The 18,601-nt window shown below is 39.9% G+C and overlaps 1 protein-coding gene across 4 annotated transcripts in view; it reads left to right on the top strand.

Annotated features, from left to right (window-relative positions):
* phf21aa (PHD finger protein 21Aa) overlaps positions 1-18,601 on the top strand; it is a 206,312-nt gene that overhangs the window by 144,945 nt on the left and 42,766 nt on the right. For all 4 annotated transcript variants that reach the window (XM_055649736.1, XM_055649739.1, XM_055649737.1 and 1 more), the window contains 5 exons: positions 4,451-4,702; positions 6,724-6,813; positions 8,149-8,436; positions 12,996-13,091; positions 18,212-18,263. In XM_055649736.1, the coding sequence (XP_055505711.1) occupies positions 4,451-4,702; positions 6,724-6,813; positions 8,149-8,436; positions 12,996-13,091; positions 18,212-18,263 (778 nt within the window). The remainder of the gene's footprint in view (positions 1-4,450; positions 4,703-6,723; positions 6,814-8,148; positions 8,437-12,995; positions 13,092-18,211; positions 18,264-18,601) is intronic.

Raw genomic sequence — 18,601 nt, 5'->3', positions numbered from 1 at the left:
ATTCCTTTCCCGTCCATATACCTATCCAATTTATTTTTAAATTATAAAATCGAACCTGCCTCCACCACATCCACTGGAAGCTCATTCTACACCGCTACCACTCTCTGAGTAAAGAAGTTCCCCCTCATGTTACCCCTAAACTTCTGTCCCTTAATTCTCAAATCATGTCCTTTTGTTTGAATCTTCCCTACACGCAATGGAAAAAGCTTATCCACATCAACTCTGTCTATCCCTCTCATCATTTTAAAGACCTCTATCAAGTCCCCCCTTAACCTTCTGCGCTCCAAAGAATAAAGACCTAACTTGTTCAACCTTTCTCTGTAACTTAGTTGCTGAAACCCAGACAACATTCTAGTAAATATCCTCTGTACTCTCTCTATTTTGTTGATATCTTTCCTATAATTTGGCGACCAAAATTGTACACCATACTCCAGAATTGGCCTCACCAATGCCTTGTAAAATTGTAACATTACATCCCAAGTTCTATACTCAATGCTCTTAATTATAAAGGCCAGCACACACCAAAAGCTTTCTTTACCACCCTATCTACATGAGATTCCACCTTCAGGGAACTATGCACAGTTATTCCTAGATCCCTCTGTTCAACTGCATTCCTCAATTCGCTACCATTTACCATGTACGTCCTATTTTGATTTGTCCTGCCAAGATGTAGCACCTCACACTTATCAGCAGTAAACTCCATCTGCCATCTTTCAGCCCACTTGCAAATGGCCTAAATCTCTCTGTAGACTTTGAAAAGCTACTTTATTATCCACAACACCACCTATCTTAGTATCATCTGCATACTTACTAATCCAATTTACCGCACCATCATCCAGATCATTGATGTATATGACAAACAACAGTGGACCCAACACAGATCCCTGAGACACCCCACTAGTCACCAGCCTCCAACCTGACAAACGGCCATCCACCATTACTCCCTGGTATCTCCCATTCAGCCACTGTTGAATCCATCTTGCTACTCCACCATTAATACCCAACAATTGAACCAATTGAAGCATAATTTCTATTGGTAACTACGCACTTCGTCTGAGCACATTATCGCATGCGTCATGCAAGCTGTCTTAAATGACCACCTAAACTGTCATTTGGCAACCTAAAAATCTGCCAAGGTTGCCCGGCTGGAACCAGAAAAAAAAGTTAAGTGAGAGCCCTGACGTCCAGATACTGGCGTTCAATCCTGATCTTTGGTTCTGTTTGTGTGAAATTTGCTCGTTTTCCTTGTCACCACATGGGTCGTGGTCCCACATTACAAAGGCATACAAGCTGATAGATTCATTGATTCCTGTGAATTTCTCCTTGTGTGTATGTGAGTGATAACATTTGAGAGAAGCTGATGAGAATATGGAGATAATAAAAAATGATGTGTTAGTGTGAATGGCTGGTTGATTGTTGACACAGACTTGGCAAGTTGAAGGGTCTGATTCCATGCTGTAACTCTCTATGACTCTTTGTAAGAGAACCTGTGTGAGTTGGATTACCAGCTCTGGCGGGGGCCCTCTTCACAGAGTTGGGCTATTAAAATGTGGTTTCAAAACGGCACAATTACAGGCACAGTTCAGAACCAATTCTAATTCTAAATGATATTTGATGCAGAAATTGTCAGCAATTACATTAATGACCAGAGTGGTGTGATTTGACCCAGCAATAGTCATAATTGTGTTTCTCCTGAAAATAACTGATTTGCATGTGCATGGTACTGGAAAATAAATGTTCTTTGATAGGACTTTATAGTCGAGCTCTGTTACAGTTCAGATTTTATATATTACATCTTCTAAAAAAGTAAAGATTTAAAAAAATCAAGGATTTCCTTGAAATACTTTGTGTGATCATTCTGGTTAACAAGTGGTGATGTGTGGAGTTCTTCCAAGGCAAATAATGTACATGCTGTGGATTTAACTTTGCTGTTACAATGTTTAGTGTATACAGTGCCCTACATAATGTTTGGGCCAAAGACCCATCATATTTATTTGCCTCTGCACTGGTCACTGAATGTAATGTAATGTTTTTCAAACCTTGTGAAATTATTTTGTTCATATACACGAATAATTGGGTAATGTCGGAACATGCTAAAAAATGCTGGCAGTTTGCCTTGTAACTTGCACAAATGCTTGCTAAGCTCCATTGGTGATTTTGTGGCCATGCACATACTCCAGCAGTAGACCAGGGGCTTGCTGGAAGATTATAACATTTATCCTGGGAATTCTGCTCTCGGATTTTGTGCCGGGATTGACTTGGCACAGAATCCACAAACCCTGAATAGACATCCCAATACAAATAATTTAATATCTTATATTTGTAATATCTTCTTAAATGCTGAGGTTCCATCTTCAGAATCATATAGACGAGCATGGGAAGACGAGTTGACTCAATCCATAATAAAAGACACATGGGATGAAAGTTTACAATATATAAATCACTGTTCGCTAAATGCTAGACACTCTTTGATACAATTCAAAATATTATACAGACTACATTATTCGAAGGCAAAATTAAATAGGATTTTCCAAATATTTCCCCTCTCTGTGATCGATGTTAATTTCAAGAAGCCAACTTAACGCATACCTTTGTAACTTGTATAAAAATGCAAAAATTTTTGGTGGACATTTTAAAAATTATTTCTGAAGTTATCAATATCCAATTGGACCCAGAGCCAAAATTAATAATATTAGGATTATCAGAACATACTACAAACTTTACGATAAGTCATAGACAATTTCTTGATTACAGTCTAATAACTGCGAAAAAAATAATACTAACATTTTGGAAAAAACTAGCAGCCCCCACAATTAAAATGTGGATTACGGAAATGACTGAGATCTTGCACTTGGAAAAAATAAGACTTGTCTTAATTGACAAACCAGAATTTTTCGTTAGAATACGGTCTCCATTTATTGAATATTTGAAAAGGTAATTGGTTTAACACAAAATCAGGGTTGAAACCTGAGTTTGGGACTGGATGAATAGTTACACTCAACATTTCCCGGATCTATCTCCATAATCTTGTCATTGGTAGTTTCCTTCTGCGTTGCCTTTTTTTTGCTTCTTCTCTCTCTATTACTTTCTCTCATCTTTTTCTCTCTTTATCTTTAAAAAAAAACTGAAGCTATGTAAGAAATCTGTAATTAAATTGTCGCTTACTATTATTTGTATACATGCTTCTAATAAAAATATTTATAAAAAGAGAATCCACAAACCCGTAAATTCTCATTGATCAGTTTGTAGTGAGGATACAATGTAATACAATGTGGATTTCTTGATTACAGTCTAATAACTGCGAAAAAACGTTTTTCTTAAATTTTCATTTGCAAGAACATTTCAATTGTTTGTGTTTTGTTTTCACTTGATATTTAACTGTTCAAATAACTAATGCCTTTTTAATTGTTTTTCATTTCTAATATGTTTTAATACTTAAAGGTTGGCAGCATTGAGAAACCCTGACAGCTTTGCAGATAGTAAAGCTGAGTGTATCATTTTGCCCTTGGTCAAAGCTATTCTCAAGTAGTTTTGTAAAATGGGTCTAGTTTTGGCCTGGCCCCAGTGATCTGATTATGTTCTGTGACGCCATGGTTCCACTCAGTGCCTTGCTGATTAGGTGTAAGGCACACTCAGTCAGCAAGTTCTTTAGAGATGCACATGAGACAAATCAGGTAAAAATGTTTAGTGCAGTTAGTGGGCTTTGCTTGACTAAACTTCGGCCAATATGAGTGTAAGAATTTCAAATACTGCTGATGGTAAAAATATGAAATTATAAATTATGAAGTTAATGGAAGTACTTTGCAAGTCAGGTAACATTACAGAAACGAAGTGCTGGAAGAGTAGACTTCTTGAATCTGAGGAAAGGTCCCAACCTGAAATGCCACCTGTCTATTTCCCACCACAGATGGTGTCTGACCTGTTGAGGTCCCCCAGCACTTTGTTTTATCTAGTATCTGTAGTCTCTTGTGTCTCCCAACTCGGATGGCATGTACTGCTAAAAAATAGTTTCAGGTTCATGATCTCTTAGTAGAATTAGTAACTGAAAAGGGGATTGAGCAACTAGATCTCCTCAACTTGGACCCACTTCAAAATGTAATCGCTACTCTACTCACTCTGCCCTGCGCGGGATAACCACTTATGAGGTGTTTGCGCAGTAATCAACCAGAACCAGAACATTCCCATTAACTTTTTGTGGGTATTGAATCTTAATGTTTATAATTGCTATTGAAGAAAACACACAAAGTTGTAAATGCTTCTAGTGTCCTTTGACCTCTCCTTTTTGTTGCATTGTCCTATTAATTTTATATAGCATGCTCATTGTGTTTGCTCAAAATAGAAATATTGTTTTAAAACTCCCAAGTTGTGAATATTTGTGCAGAAATATTCATATCCATTGTTTAATTATTCAAAAGGCTCATTTGTGTGTACTTTTTGTTTCAATTCTCAGAAGACAATAAATGAACCTTCAATAGTCACCACAAAGGCGATTCCACTTACTCTACTGAAAACAACACATACAATGCCTGCCTCGGTCGTTTCACCAAGATCCATTGCTATGGTAACAGCTCTAAGCAACCCTCAGAAATCAGTGGTTAATGCAGACTCTCAAAACACACCCATCAACCTACAGATTACCAACAAACTGACAACTCTGGGGGTCGACGCTGTGCGAATAATGCCAAAATCAACTGTACAGTTGGTAAGAAAAACTTTGGAGTGCTTTTTTTTCTATAAAGTTCTATGTTACAATTCACAACCCACAAATCTTTCATTGTTTTGTGAGTTCATTATACAGTGCCCTCCATAATGTTTGGGACAAAGATCCATCGTTCATTTTTTTGCCTCTGTACTCCACAATTTGAGATTTGTCATAGAAAAAAATCGCATGTGGTTAAAGTGCACATTGTCAGATTTTATTAAAGGGTATTTTTATACATTTTGGTTTCACCACGTAGAAATTACAGCTGTGTTTATACATAGTCCCTCCCATTTCAGGGCACCATAATGTTTGGAACACATGGCTTCACAGGTGCTTGTAATTGCTCAGGTGTGTTTAAATGTCTCCTTAATGCAGGTATAAGAGAGCTCTCAGCACCTAGTCTTTCCTCCAGTCTTTCCATCGCCTTTGGAAACTTTTATTGTTGTTTATTAACATGAGGACCAAAGTTGTGTCAATGAAAGTCAACAAAGCCATGACGAGACTGAGAAACACGAATAAAACTGTAAGAGACATCAGCCAACCCTTAGGCTTACCAAAATCAACTGTTTGGAACATCATTAAGAAGAAAGAGAGCACTGGTGAGCTTACTAATCGCAAAAGGACTGGCAGGCCAAGGAAGACCTCCACAGCTGATGACAGAATAAAAATCTGTCCGACAGATCAGAAACCCTCTTCAGGAGTCAGGTGTTAATTTGTCAATGACCACTGTCCGCAGAAGACTTCATGAACAGAAATACAGAGGCTACACTGCAAGACCCAATTCACTGATTAGCCACAAAAATAGGATGCCAAGTTACAGTTTGCCAAGAAGTACTTAAAAGAGCAACCAGTTCTGGAAAGAGGTCATGCGGACAGATGAGACGAAGATTAACATATCAGAGTGATGGCAAGATCAAAGTATGGAGGAGAGAAGGAACTGCCCAAGATCCAAGCATACCACCTCATCTATGAAATATGGTGGTGGGGGTGTTATGGCCTGGGCATGCATGGCTGCTGAAGGTACTGGCTCACTTATCTTCATTGATGATACAACTGTTGATGGTAGTAGCATAATGAATTCTGAAGTGTATAGACACATCCTGTTCAAACAAATGTCTCAAAACTCATTGGCCGGCGATTTATTCTACAGCAAAACAATGATCCCAAACATACTGCAAAAGCAACAAAGGAGTTTTTCAAAGCTAAAAAATGGTCAATTCTTGAGTGGCCAATCAATCACCCGATCTGAACCTAATTGAGCATGCCTTTTATATGCTGAAGTGAAAACTGAAGGGGAGTAGCCCCCAAAACAAGCATAAGCTAAAGATGGCTGCAATACAGGCCTGGCAGAGCTATCACCAGAGAAGGCACCCAGCAACTGGTGATGTCCATGAATCGCAGACTTCAAGCAGTCATTGCATGGAAAGGATATGCAACAAAATACGAAAATTACTACTTTCATTTACATTACTTTGCTGTGTCTCAAACATTATGGTGCCCTGAAATGAGGAGACTATGTATAAACACTGGTGTCATTTCTACATGGTAAAACCAAAATGTATAAAAATGGCCTTTATGAAATCTGACAATGTGCACTTAAACCTCATGTGATTTTTTTTTTCTATTACAAATTTCAACTTGTGGAATACAGAGGCAAATAAATAAATGATGGGTCTTTGTCACAAACATTATGGAGGGCACTGTAAATGTGCTCGAATGAGAGTATTGTATTATTGAAATGTGAAGTTTATTTATTTATTGAGATTTCTAGATGTTAATCTATTCATTTATTGAGATTTCTAGAAATCTTCATTTCTGTAATTTGCTAGTGTTTGTTATACATTTCATCGCTCTTACTATGGAGGCCCTCTTATACTTAAAGTTACACATAAATATTCTGAGAAATGTTAATTTTCTCAACTCTTGGTTACAAGCATAACCAACTAAAGTGAATTCAGTATTTAATTGTTAATGCGATACTTTTCTGTGCAAGCAATAAGAAATAATTCTGTCCAAACCAGCAGGTACAGACAACAAACTCGCCACCAATCAAGGTTCCCCAGTTCATTCCACCACCCCGGCTGACCCAACGCCCAACCCTTTTACCACAGGTAAATACAAATAATAATTGTTGCTTTGTAATCAAAACATGGATGCAAAATTTGTCTGAATCACTAAATAGACACACCCCTTTATAGTCCAATACTGCATAAGATGTTTTATGTCTCTGTTCAATTTACACCAGAAAGTCCGTACCAAGTAATGAATCATCTTAAGAGAGTGAAATGTGGAATTAAAATTCTAAGTGGTTGCCAACACAAAATCCCTCTTTCCTTGTATTAGATGGTCTTTAAATACATATAAATGAAAAGAAGTAACTAAAGACACTGTTCTTTTGAGAATTATTGAGCAACGAAATAAGCCACTCTGGTATGCAGGTTTAATTTTGGAATAATATTATCATTTTTATCCATCACCTCTTATTAAGGATTTATAATATGGTTGGTATTGATGAAATGTACAGTCTTATGAAAACAGATAGGAAGGGAAATCAATTTGGGTTTCCATTATGATGCTTATTCACTGAACTTTAAAAGCTTGTTACACAGATACGGTTCAACAGCAATAGTCAAAAGTTCTGACCTTCACTGGGGCACGTCTCCCAATGGGGAGGCTTCTGGCATATGTGAAATCTCAATTTGCATGAGGGCTAGGAAATTAGGAGAGGGCTCGGAAATTAGGAAATCTAAGGAAAAGGCAATGAGAAATTAAAATCTACAATACCTATCATAGTTATTAAAATTTCTTATTAGGTTTACGCTTCATAATGAAGACTATATTGTGTGGAAATACCACACATAAGAAGATCATTTTCTGTAATATTTAATTACTTGGAGGCCTGGATGAGTGTTGATCTTATTTTTCAACTGTAAACAAATTTTACCAGTATATTTCTTCAACAGTTCCTTGAAGCAGACCTATTTAGCTTCACAAGGTCAGTTCGTAAATGCATTGCATTAGGCTAATCTAAGCTATGTAAACTGAAAGCCTTTTGATTCAATTTACAGCACCAACTAAGCAAGCTGAATTTATCTGGGATTACTGTAAGAGTGTTACAATTCATTTCAACTCCTAGCTGTGAAAAGAGGAAAAAGATCATCCATGTTTTTTACAATCATGATCTCTTGAAATGTGTAAAAATTGTAATTGGCATAATAAGAGGTGACCAGCATATGCCTTAACTGTTTTACTGCACCTAAAGTTTAAATGGCCTGCTAGTACACTGAATTGCATCAATCCTGAAGTGTTTCCATTTAGCAAGGCACAGAAAAATAACCAGCCATGTAGTCAGGTTATTGTTTTTTTTAGCTTCTTCAAAAAACAAGACAATTTTGTAGCAGGAGCCTTTTATAGTGTAATATGTTAAGATATTGATCATTTCTTAGGTTCGTCCGAAACCAGTGATGCCAAATAGCATTCCGATTGCACCTGCACCGGTGTTTACTACTTCGCAACTTATCCAGAGACCAGTGGTGCTGACAAAATTTACACCCACCACTCAGCCATCAACTGCAAATTCCATACATCAGACCAGAATTGTGAATGGACAACCAACTGCCGTCACCAAGACGCTACCAACTGCGCAGTTAACGGGCATTGTGATTGCTACCTCTGGTCCTAAGGTGCCGAGTCCCCAACAGCTGAAACTCAGCAAAACAAATCTGGAGAACAAGGTATAAATATTTTGGGGGGTTTTGATGTTCTGAAGCAGAGACAGATTAATAGCTGGGGTAAAACCTGTGTATCTTTGAATTTCCATTTGTTATTTAATCTGTAGTACTTGAAGTTAGAAATATAAACAATTGAAAAAAATCATTAATTCTGACAGATAAGAATCTTGGCAAGTCAAATGATTTTTGTTATAAGCTCCCATGCTCCAAAAGTTAGAATACTATTTTGGCAATTACAGCTAAATGACAGCATCATTCAAAAATAGTTTTTCTGTGTATGCAGGTCTGGTAAATAAATAGCACTCTATATATATTGCTCTATGAATAGCAAAAACAATCAATGCTTTGTTCAGGTTAGTATATATACTGTAAGAATGCAGTGTGCAGCAACCAGGCTAGAATTTATGCTGCTGACGGCACGTTGCCCAGCAGTAAAGGAGTTGTGTTGATTTTTAATATGACAAATGTGTAGTCTCTGACCTTGTGATAAAAACGTTTACATTTAAAGCTCTTGGAAATGTAATAACCTGAAATATTTGAAGACTTGTTCGGAATGATTCTTTCTGCATTGTATTTTGTGGTATGTTGATGGGAGGTGTGATAAAGGACTCAATGTCAATTGATGTGGGTCATTTATAGGAAGTAGTGTTATGGCTCATGACTACGGTACATTTAGGAGCGAGGTAGCAGACCTCGTCACTGTGATTTGTTAGCTTCAACAAGGTTCCGCATGGAAGGCATCTCTGGAAGGTTAGATCGCATGGCATCCAAGGAGAGATAGCTGAACGGATAGAAAATTAGCTTCATGGAAGGGAGCAGCAGGTGATGGTGGAAGGTCTTCAGACTGGAGGCCTGTGACTAGTAGTGTGCCTTGGGGTTTGGTGTTGGGCCCGTTACTGTTTGTCATCTATATCAATGATTTGGATGAGATCATACACACCAAGATTAGCAAGTTTGCAGATGTTACAAAAGTGAGTGGTTTTGCAGATAGTGAAGATGGTTGTGAAAAATTGCAGCAGGATCTTGATCGATTGGCCAGGTGGGCTGACTCAGATCTGGTCTGTCTCAATGAGATTGCCTATAAATCTTCCAAACTTGTGGTAGTTATAAGCTCACTTCACATGTACTGCCCCTCATCCCAAGAATCAAATAAAGTCTGGAAATTAAAATTGAAAAACAACTCTGGAAAATTTGCCCATTTTTATAATGGTTTCCATAACTAATAATGACTATTCTAATCATAACTCAGTGTGGTTACAATGTGATATGTATCCTGCCACTTAGGAATGTTTGCACCATCATTGATAATTTATTTACAATAAATAATAAACTATCAAACCGTACGATGAAGTAACATTTTATTTTGTGCTGCGGTGATTTTATAAACTCATTTGTTTCTTAGCCTTCGTCCTTCATAGACTTGAACCTCAGCTGATATATCAGTAAAAGTCACTAAAGATCTTTATGCAAGCTGTCATTTTGGCTTAATTCATAAAAAACTAATGACTCTCTTTGTCAATGTTAAGTTCCCCAAAGTTGTTAGGGTACACTGCAAACTTGGCATTACTTGGGTGTTGGGGTTCAATGTTAACACCCATTTTATAAGCTGCCAACATTATAAGTGAATCTGACAGTTACCTAATTTTGGAACCCCTTTTTTATTTTTGTATAACAAGGTGTTACATTAGGGTGCACTATAAATTGTTAATGTTTTGAAGATTCTGAAACAGATCCTTGTAAACTAAGGCACTAAAGCAAATGAGATTTCCCCATTTTTGTTGGAATTCTCTGAGTGAATAGCTCAATCTGTCAAATATTTATTGTTTCATGAAAAGAACCAACATAAGAATAATGAGGTTGTTATAATAGAATATCTTACCTTCCTAGTATTGACTGCAATTGTCAATTGCAAGTGCCAAGGGCTTAGATGGATTGAAATTTGTTAAGTGTATTCAGAAAAAGATTTCTCAGGCAATAAACAGAGGGTTCAACAAGTGATAGAGCAAAAGCTCGACCTCGTTTCAGGAAATCGGGCACAAGTGACTGAGGTGATAGTGGGCAAGCACTTAGTGACCAACAACTACACTTCTATTAGTCTTCAAATAGTTATGGAAAAGAACAGAGCTGGTCTACGGGTCTACAGGTTAAATCTAATACCATCAACTTTGATGGTATTAGATGGGAACTTGCAAAAGTAGATTGGAACAGGTTGTTGGATGGCAAAGAGATGTCCAGAAAATGGGAGGTTTTTAAAAGTGTGATAATGATAGTTCAAGGTTTTCATTCTCCTGTTTGAGTGAAGGGCAAAGCAGCAGGCAGAGTAACGAACTCCGCGATGATGAGAGAAATTGAGGCTCTTTCTTCAGAAAAAAAAACGAGATGGGCTGGGTCTGCAGGTAGCTAGATGAAATATTCAAGGACCATTCCTGAAGGAATAAAATGGAATTGGAGGTTTTCTTACGAAGGAAATCAGGGGGGTAAAAGGGGATCTTTATGCAAGCTGTCATTTTGAATTCATAAAAAGACCTCTGGCAGATAAGATTTAGAAACATCCAGAGATTTTCTATCAAGGCGGAAAGGATAGCTTAAGAGAGAATAGGACCCCTTAGAATTGGTCGTCTATGTGTGGAGCCGCTGGAGATGGGCATGGTGCACAATGAGTATTTCTCCTCTTTTGACCGTGGAGAAAGACATGAAGACATGGGAACTTGGGTCAGTTAATAGAGATGCCATGAGGACAAGTGTGTAGGAAGGAACTGCAGACGAGGGACGATTTTTACATTTTATATCAAGCCAATTAACCTACAAACCTGTAGTGAGGATCGATCCCGGGTCTCTGGCGCTGTCAGGCAGTAGCTTTACCGCTATGCCACCATGCCGTCTTTTTCCAAGGGTAGGGGAATCAAGTATTAGAGGGCATAGATTAAGGTGAGAAGGAAAGCTTTAATAGACACCTGAGGTGCAGTTTTTTCCACACAGGGTGGTGGGTACATGGGAGGAGATGCCAGAGGAGGTAGTTCAGGCAGGTATGATAACTTTTAAAAGTTATTTGGACAGGTACATGGATAAGAAAGGTTTAGAAGGATATGAGCCAAACACTGGCAAATGGGACTAGCTTGGATGTTCTTGGTTGGACCAGACAAATTGGACCTGTTTGTCTGTATGAATGGGTAATGATTATTGATGCCACTGACAAGATGTTCGTCCAGAATTGCTATATATTTTAGTGTTTTAGGAACAAATATCAACTGATAGTACAGGTGCACAACCTTTTATCCGGAGTTCCGGAAACCGAAAGCTCCGAAAACCGGACATTTTTTCCAGGATGTCGTCTGCACACCAAAGCTCGCGTTTGGCGCCAAACTTGACCCGAAACGACCCACGGTCAACCCAGGTCTGTACTACTGTAGCGGCTGCCTCCTCCCTGGAGACCGGGGAGACACTTAAACATCTGTAAATCATTGCTTAAATGTTAGTCAGTTAGTTTGGAGGGCTTTTATGTGAAGGGGGAAACTTTAATTCTTAGTCCCTTACCTGGTCGGAGAGGCGGGGAGCGGGCAATGCCTTACTGGGTCGCCGTGCAGTAAGCTCCGGAGCGCTGTGGCTGCCGACTCCCAACATCACGGAGCTGGGGCTGCGGGCGTCCGGCCGCGGGCGGCGCCAGTTGTAGCTCTGACCCCGGCAACTCTACCCGTGGCTGCACGGTGCTCCAAATCCAGCGCGGCCCGTAGCCAGACGCCCGCAGCCCCAGCTCCGCGATGTTGTGAGGGCTCGGAAGGCCACAGCGCTGCGGAGTCCCTACCGCACGGCGACCACAGTAAGGCATTGCCCGCTCCCCGCTAAGGCATTGCCCAGCGCTGCGACACTGCGACGCCGCCGACTCCCAACATCGTGGAACGGGGGCTGCGGGCGTCGGCCCGGCCGCGGGCGGCGCTGGATTTGGAGCGCCGCGCAGCCAGGGGTAGAGTTGCCGGGGTCGGAGCTCCAACCGGCGCCGCCCGCGGCCGGACGCCCGCAGCCCCAGCTCCGCGATGTTGGGAGTCGGCGGCCACAGCGCTCCGGAGCTTACTGCACGGCGACCCGGTAAGGCATTGCCCGCTCCCTGCCTCTCCGACCAGGTAGGGGACTAAGAATTAAAGTTTCCCCCTTCACCCCCCCCCACCACATAAAATCCCTCCAAACTAACTGACTAACATTTAAGCAATGATTTACAATGATTCCCCGGTCTCCGGGGAGGAGGCAGCCGCTCCAGACCTTTCAAGCCGCCCGCGCTACCTACCTGATCTACGCTAAAAATCTTCCATTCGGAAATCCGAAAAATTCCGAAATCCGAGAAGTGTCTGGTCCCAAGGCTTTCGGATAAAAGGTTGTGCACCTGTATGTGGAGTAATTTTATCCTTTTTCAAAGTAAATTTTAGTTTATTTTTTGGTAAATTACGAATTTTGTCTAAACTAACGTTTAACAAAAAATCATTTTTCACATCAATACATGTAATTAATTCTTGTAATAGGTCTCTTCAGTAATCAGCTGCTCACTCTTTATTTGTTCTATTCCTTGCCAGACCATTAAACTTCAGGTTGAATGGGAAGAAAGGCGGAATGATGCCAGTCCTTCCTCCCCAGTTCCACCTAAACCCAAGAAAGAGGAGAACCCAGAGGTATTGTAATATGATGCTTGATGGATGTCACTGGACTTTTAATTTAAATATAAAGCACACCAAAAATAGTTTATTTAATTCCTTTGCGGCATTTCATATTTTTACAATTGTTTAGAATGTTTAAGTATGTATCTTGGACATCCAGTTGTAAATATTCTGGTACTGGTTTGTTCTACTTGGAACTAAATTCAACAAAGAAATTGTAAATACATTTCAAAAGGTAAATCTTTCTAGAAATGGGGAGAGATGCAAGAACTACTTAAAAATGTTCTTCAAATTACAACCAGTCCATTATGCAGTGTGATTCAGTGAGTGCCATATCTCTGACACTATGTGTCCAGTCATATAAATATTCCTGTAAATATCCCCCATATTGACTATTAGATGATGTGGGAGTGCATTAAAAGTTAGAAAGCTGGGCAGGAAAGTTAAGGGCCTGTCCCGGGGAGACCTCCACCGCGACCTTAAGCAACTAAAAAAACGTCAAGGTCACGGTGACCTACGACCCTCCTCAATTATGTGTACGACCTCCTACGACTATGTTGAAGACCTCCCTCGAATATGAAGAAGACCTCCATCGACCTCCTTCGACTATGTTGAAGACTGGCTTCGATCGTGTACATTTTACTCGAGGATGGTCTCTGGCAAATTGGTCCGTGAATGAGCACGACCCCCTTCCACCTCAGAGGACCACACCGAAAACCAACAACGACCAGTGACGAGTGTCTACGGCTCAAATGATCACCTGATAAAATGATGTCATGTCTGCATTTTTTTTCTCACTAAAAAATGCCTCCCAGGATTTATTTAAAATCATTCTGAACCATGCAAGCAAGGAAGGAACTAGTTTGGAGGATGTTAGTAAAAATACAACTACTGCTGTTTGCAGTAGCCCTTTTGCTTTCGCAGCCTTTTAAGAAAGGCAGAAGGGGAAGAGCAAGGGTGAAGAGGAAGCACAAGAAGAGATCTCAATGGGTGAATGGAGATGATGTGATGGACTGTCCCAGTACACCAGATGACTGGAAGAGAGTGGCGCTGGGCTTTGACAAAAGATGGAACTTTAAGCACGCATGTGGGGCAGTGGATGGCAAGCATGCCATTCTTGTCCCTGCCCCTGCACCCCTCATTTTCCTCATCGTACAGGATGACATTCTGCTGGAACCATTCCTCAAGGTCCCCCTCCTGCTGCCTGGTGAAGGTGTAGGGCATAACCTTCCTCCAGCCCTCCCTCACCACCAATGGGGCATCTGCCTCTGATGCTGTGTCAGACACAGGAGAAAGGGCTGCTTTGCTGCCTTCAAATGAGGCAGTGAAGGATGGGGTGGTGGTGGGGACATATACTACCACCCTGATCTCCTCCTCTAGGGGACTCTCATGCAGGGAAAACTCGTCCAGCACTATCACCTCCTGTGGCATCACCTCCTGCGATTCCTCCTCCTGGGTGGGCAACACCTGCATGGCAGTTTTTTTTTAGGGTTGTGCCCTCCCCCTGCCCTGCTGCCTTTTTGGTGTCATCTCTAAAACACACGTCTCCTCTCCAAAAAATTCTCCAGCTATGAATGAACCTGCCTTGGAATGTTGAAAACATCACCCTTTTTTTTCTACTGACTTTTTTTTCACCCCAGAGCTATTACCTTTGACTATCTACGACTAGCATCACAACCTACTACGACCGGCTTCAACTCGACTTATGACTAAAGAAATATCAATTTTTCCCACGGCGACCTATTTTTAGTTGCGGTCAATTTTAACATCTTGAAAAATACGCCGTGACCTAGCTGAAGCCTCGACTACGCGGAGATCACTCTTGACCATGAAGGAGAGTGACGAAAACCTCCTACGACCTCGTGGCGACCTTGCCACGAAGATGGGTCGCGGGCAAACTCGTCAGAGGTCGCGGTGGAGGTCGCCCAAGTGGGACAGGGGCTTCAAATAGCTTGTGAAGGGCTCTTCACCATTTATTAAAGACTGTCATTCTTAAGAATGCACTGGCAGTATAGTGACTCTTGTTGAGCTGCTGTCTCACAACTCCAGCCACCCGCGCTATCCCTGGAGTTTGCATGCTCTCCTTCTGACTGCAGAGGTCAACTCCAACAGCTGCAGTTTCCTCGCATATCCAAAAGGCCTACTGATTTATTAACTAATCAGCTACTATAATTTACCCATAGCATAGGTGGATGAGAATGTGGGAAGATTACGTTAGAGGGAAAATTGGAGGAGAAATGGAATTTCTCTGACCTGTTGAAGGTTTAATGGGTCAAATGGCCTCCTGTATCTTCGGAAAATATGGAACGTGAAATGAAATGTCTTTTCAGGATTTAGTTAAATAACAATTAGGCAAGAGTTACTCAGAAGCAAAATTATTTTTCCCATGTCTCCTGGGAATCGCTGATGAGAAATACAATTTAAGAATCTATGTTGGGAATCTTCAATTTGAACTATTTATTGTGCATTCAGAACAAGTTGCAAGCACCCATGATGATTCCTATCTGCATCCAATTTCTTGTGTTTATGGTATTTAGTGTTGCAGAACAGTTATCAGCACTGTTACGAAAATTGTGTAGTGCTTTCAAGACAAAATGACCAATGATCCTTAATTTTTAAACAGTCACGTTGACCATTTTCACTAATTAGAAAGAGAATGTATTCTGTTGCATCTGGCAAAACCTCACGACATACCAATTACTTTAGAGTCAATAAAATACTTCTGGAATGTACATTTTGTAACATATGATAGATAGTCTGGAAACAAAAAACTCCCACAAATAGCAATGATATCGCAATGTGTCATTTTATTCACTTTTTATTGATTGCATTGTAATGATATGGCACATAGTACTATGTTGGGAACTTGTGAAATTTAATCATGGAAGGCATTGATAGAGTGAATGATTAGTCTTTTTTCCAGGCTGGGAAATTAAAGAATTGGAGGGCATAAGTTTAAGGTGAGAGGGGAAATATGTAACAGGAACCTGAGCAGAAGCTAGTGAAGCCCATGTCTTGAGGACAGTCTGTATTACAGCTGAGAACTTGCTGAATGTCCTAAGATGTCTGAAGGTAGATAAATCTCCTGGGCCTGTTCAGATAGATCTAAGGGCACTGTGGGAAGCTAGAGAATAAATTGCAAACGTCCTGGCTGAGATACACTAATCATCTTTCGACCAATCAGGTGTGGGAAGACTGGAGGGTTGCTAATGCTGTTGATCTATTTGGGAATAATTGAGCCATTTGAAGAGGTAACCAAGAAAGTTGTTGAGGGCAGGGCTGCAGACATAGTCTGTGTGGACTTCAACACGGCCGTTGATCAGATTCTGCATGGCAAGCTGTTCAGGATGGTTAGATCGCATGTTATCCATGTGGAGCTAGCTAAGTGGATACAGAATTGTCAAAATGGTAGGAAACAGAAGGGTTGCAGAAGACACGAAAATAGGTGGTATTGTAGCCAATGAAGATTTATCAAGATTTGCAGCAAGATCGTTCTCAGCTGGGCAAGTAGGCGGAGGAATGGCTGATGCAGTTTAATTCAGATAAGAGTGAGATGTTCCATTTTGGAAAATCAAACCAGGGCATGACTTTCACAGTGATAGCAGGGTCCTGGGGAGTGTTGCAGATCAGTGTGATCTAGGGCAGAGCTTCTTAAACTATTTCAGTGTCATTCACCCTTGAGGCTTTATCACTAAATTTCATTCACCCTCAACTAAATTTTCTTATGTTTTTGGTAATTTTCGTCTTATTCTATTTTGTGTATAATTTTATATATAATTTATTTTGTCACATGAGCAAAAAACATAAATTAACTTATTTCTTAAGTGTTTATTTTATGCAACTTTTTGAACATCCTAAAAACATGTAAAGAAACCGTAGGTAGAGGGAAAAAAACATATCAAATTTCCAGCTCCTGCCATTAAAACCAATAAGAGCTTACTTTAAAGGCAATGCCCTTTAAAGTATAGAAACAATATATATAAATATCTGAATAAATTAACCCATTAGAGGTCTGTGGAACTTGCTTAGATTGGCCATTTGGCCGCCACGGATGAGTTGGGCTGCATGACTCTTATAACTAAATTCGTTAAGAAAAATATATGGCTAAGTAGGTGTTTTTTCCTACGGTATTTCAATAGAAGTAATTTTCCAAGATCAACGGCTCATCGTCCACAGTTAAAATATTTGATTGTAGTCTATCCTAAACTATCTTCCTACGTCTTTTAATTTTCTGAAAAGGCTAGTTGCAATTGCAGAACCTCATAGTGGAGCAGTTTCCACAAGTGAAATGTGTAGGGTGGAGTCAGGAAAATTGCCAACAATTTTATTATGGGACCAGTTTGGATGCTGTGATCTATTATAAAATACTGACTGAACCCGTGCTTGTTTTATTGCCCCTGGTTACTGTATATTATAAAAGAGAATGTTGAGTAAGGAGATTAATATAAATGTGTAGTTGATCTTTACTGAGAATAATTTATTTGTTAAAATTTGGGCAAAATGAGGAGTGAGATTACAATTAGAATTCATAGAAAGATTGAAAAGACTATGCTTGTATTTATTGGAGTTTAGAAGGATGAGGGGGCTCTTATAGAAACATATAAAATTATAAAAGGACTATACAAGCTAGATGCAGGAAAAATGTTCCCAATGTTGGGCAAGTCCAGAATCAGAGGCCACAGTCTTAGAATAATGGGGAGGTCATTTAAGACTGAGGTGAGAAAAAACTTTTTCACCCAGAGAGTTGTGAATTTATGGAATTCCCTGCCACAGAGGGCAGTGGAAGCCAAATCACTGGATGGATTTAAGAGAGAGTTAGATAGAGCTCTAGGGGCTAGTGGAGTCGAGGGATATGGGGAGAAGGCAGGCACGGGTTATTGATAGGGGACGATCAGCCATGATCACAATGAATGGAGGTGCTGGCTCGAATGGCCTCCTCCTGCACCTATTTTCTATGTTTCTATATACAAAATAAAATACATTTTTGCTGAACTTCTCAATATTTTAAACTTTTCTTGCTGTTCTCCAGAGCCTGCAGCAAATGGTTTAAAATTACATTTAACAAGACATTAAGCAATAGACATTTAGCAATGACGCGCTTTAATTGGGCACTATTATATTTTTAATTTACACAGAAAGTTGCTTTCATGGTTTCTCTGGGATTGGTTACACATGATCACCTTGAAGGTAAGAATATTTTTGGCTGCTTTCCTTTCGTAATTTTTGCGATTCTGTTTGTATATACCATTTATCTGAACCTGCCCGTAACAGAAATAATTATACTCCATTAAACTGGCGCCGTTTTATTTGAGGATAGGTTACAGTGCATCATATCCACCTCCTTTAATTATGGGACCCAATTACCCTGTCTGGATAAAAAAAGTTGTGATAATAGAGGCATGCATTTAATTGCCTCTTATCAACAAAAATCTTGTTAGCCAAGCTGATTATTATTAAGTGGCTTTAAAGGACAACTGTCCAATATGTGATAATAGAACACCCTCAGTTTGGTTTACAAGATTTTT

The sequence above is a fragment of the Leucoraja erinacea genome, chromosome 18, assembly GCF_028641065.1.
Source record: "Leucoraja erinacea ecotype New England chromosome 18, Leri_hhj_1, whole genome shotgun sequence".
NCBI lineage: Eukaryota > Metazoa > Chordata > Chondrichthyes > Rajiformes > Rajidae > Leucoraja > Leucoraja erinaceus.
Note: the sequence above shows the minus strand (reverse complement) of the source record. Positions and strands in the feature narration are given on the sequence as shown.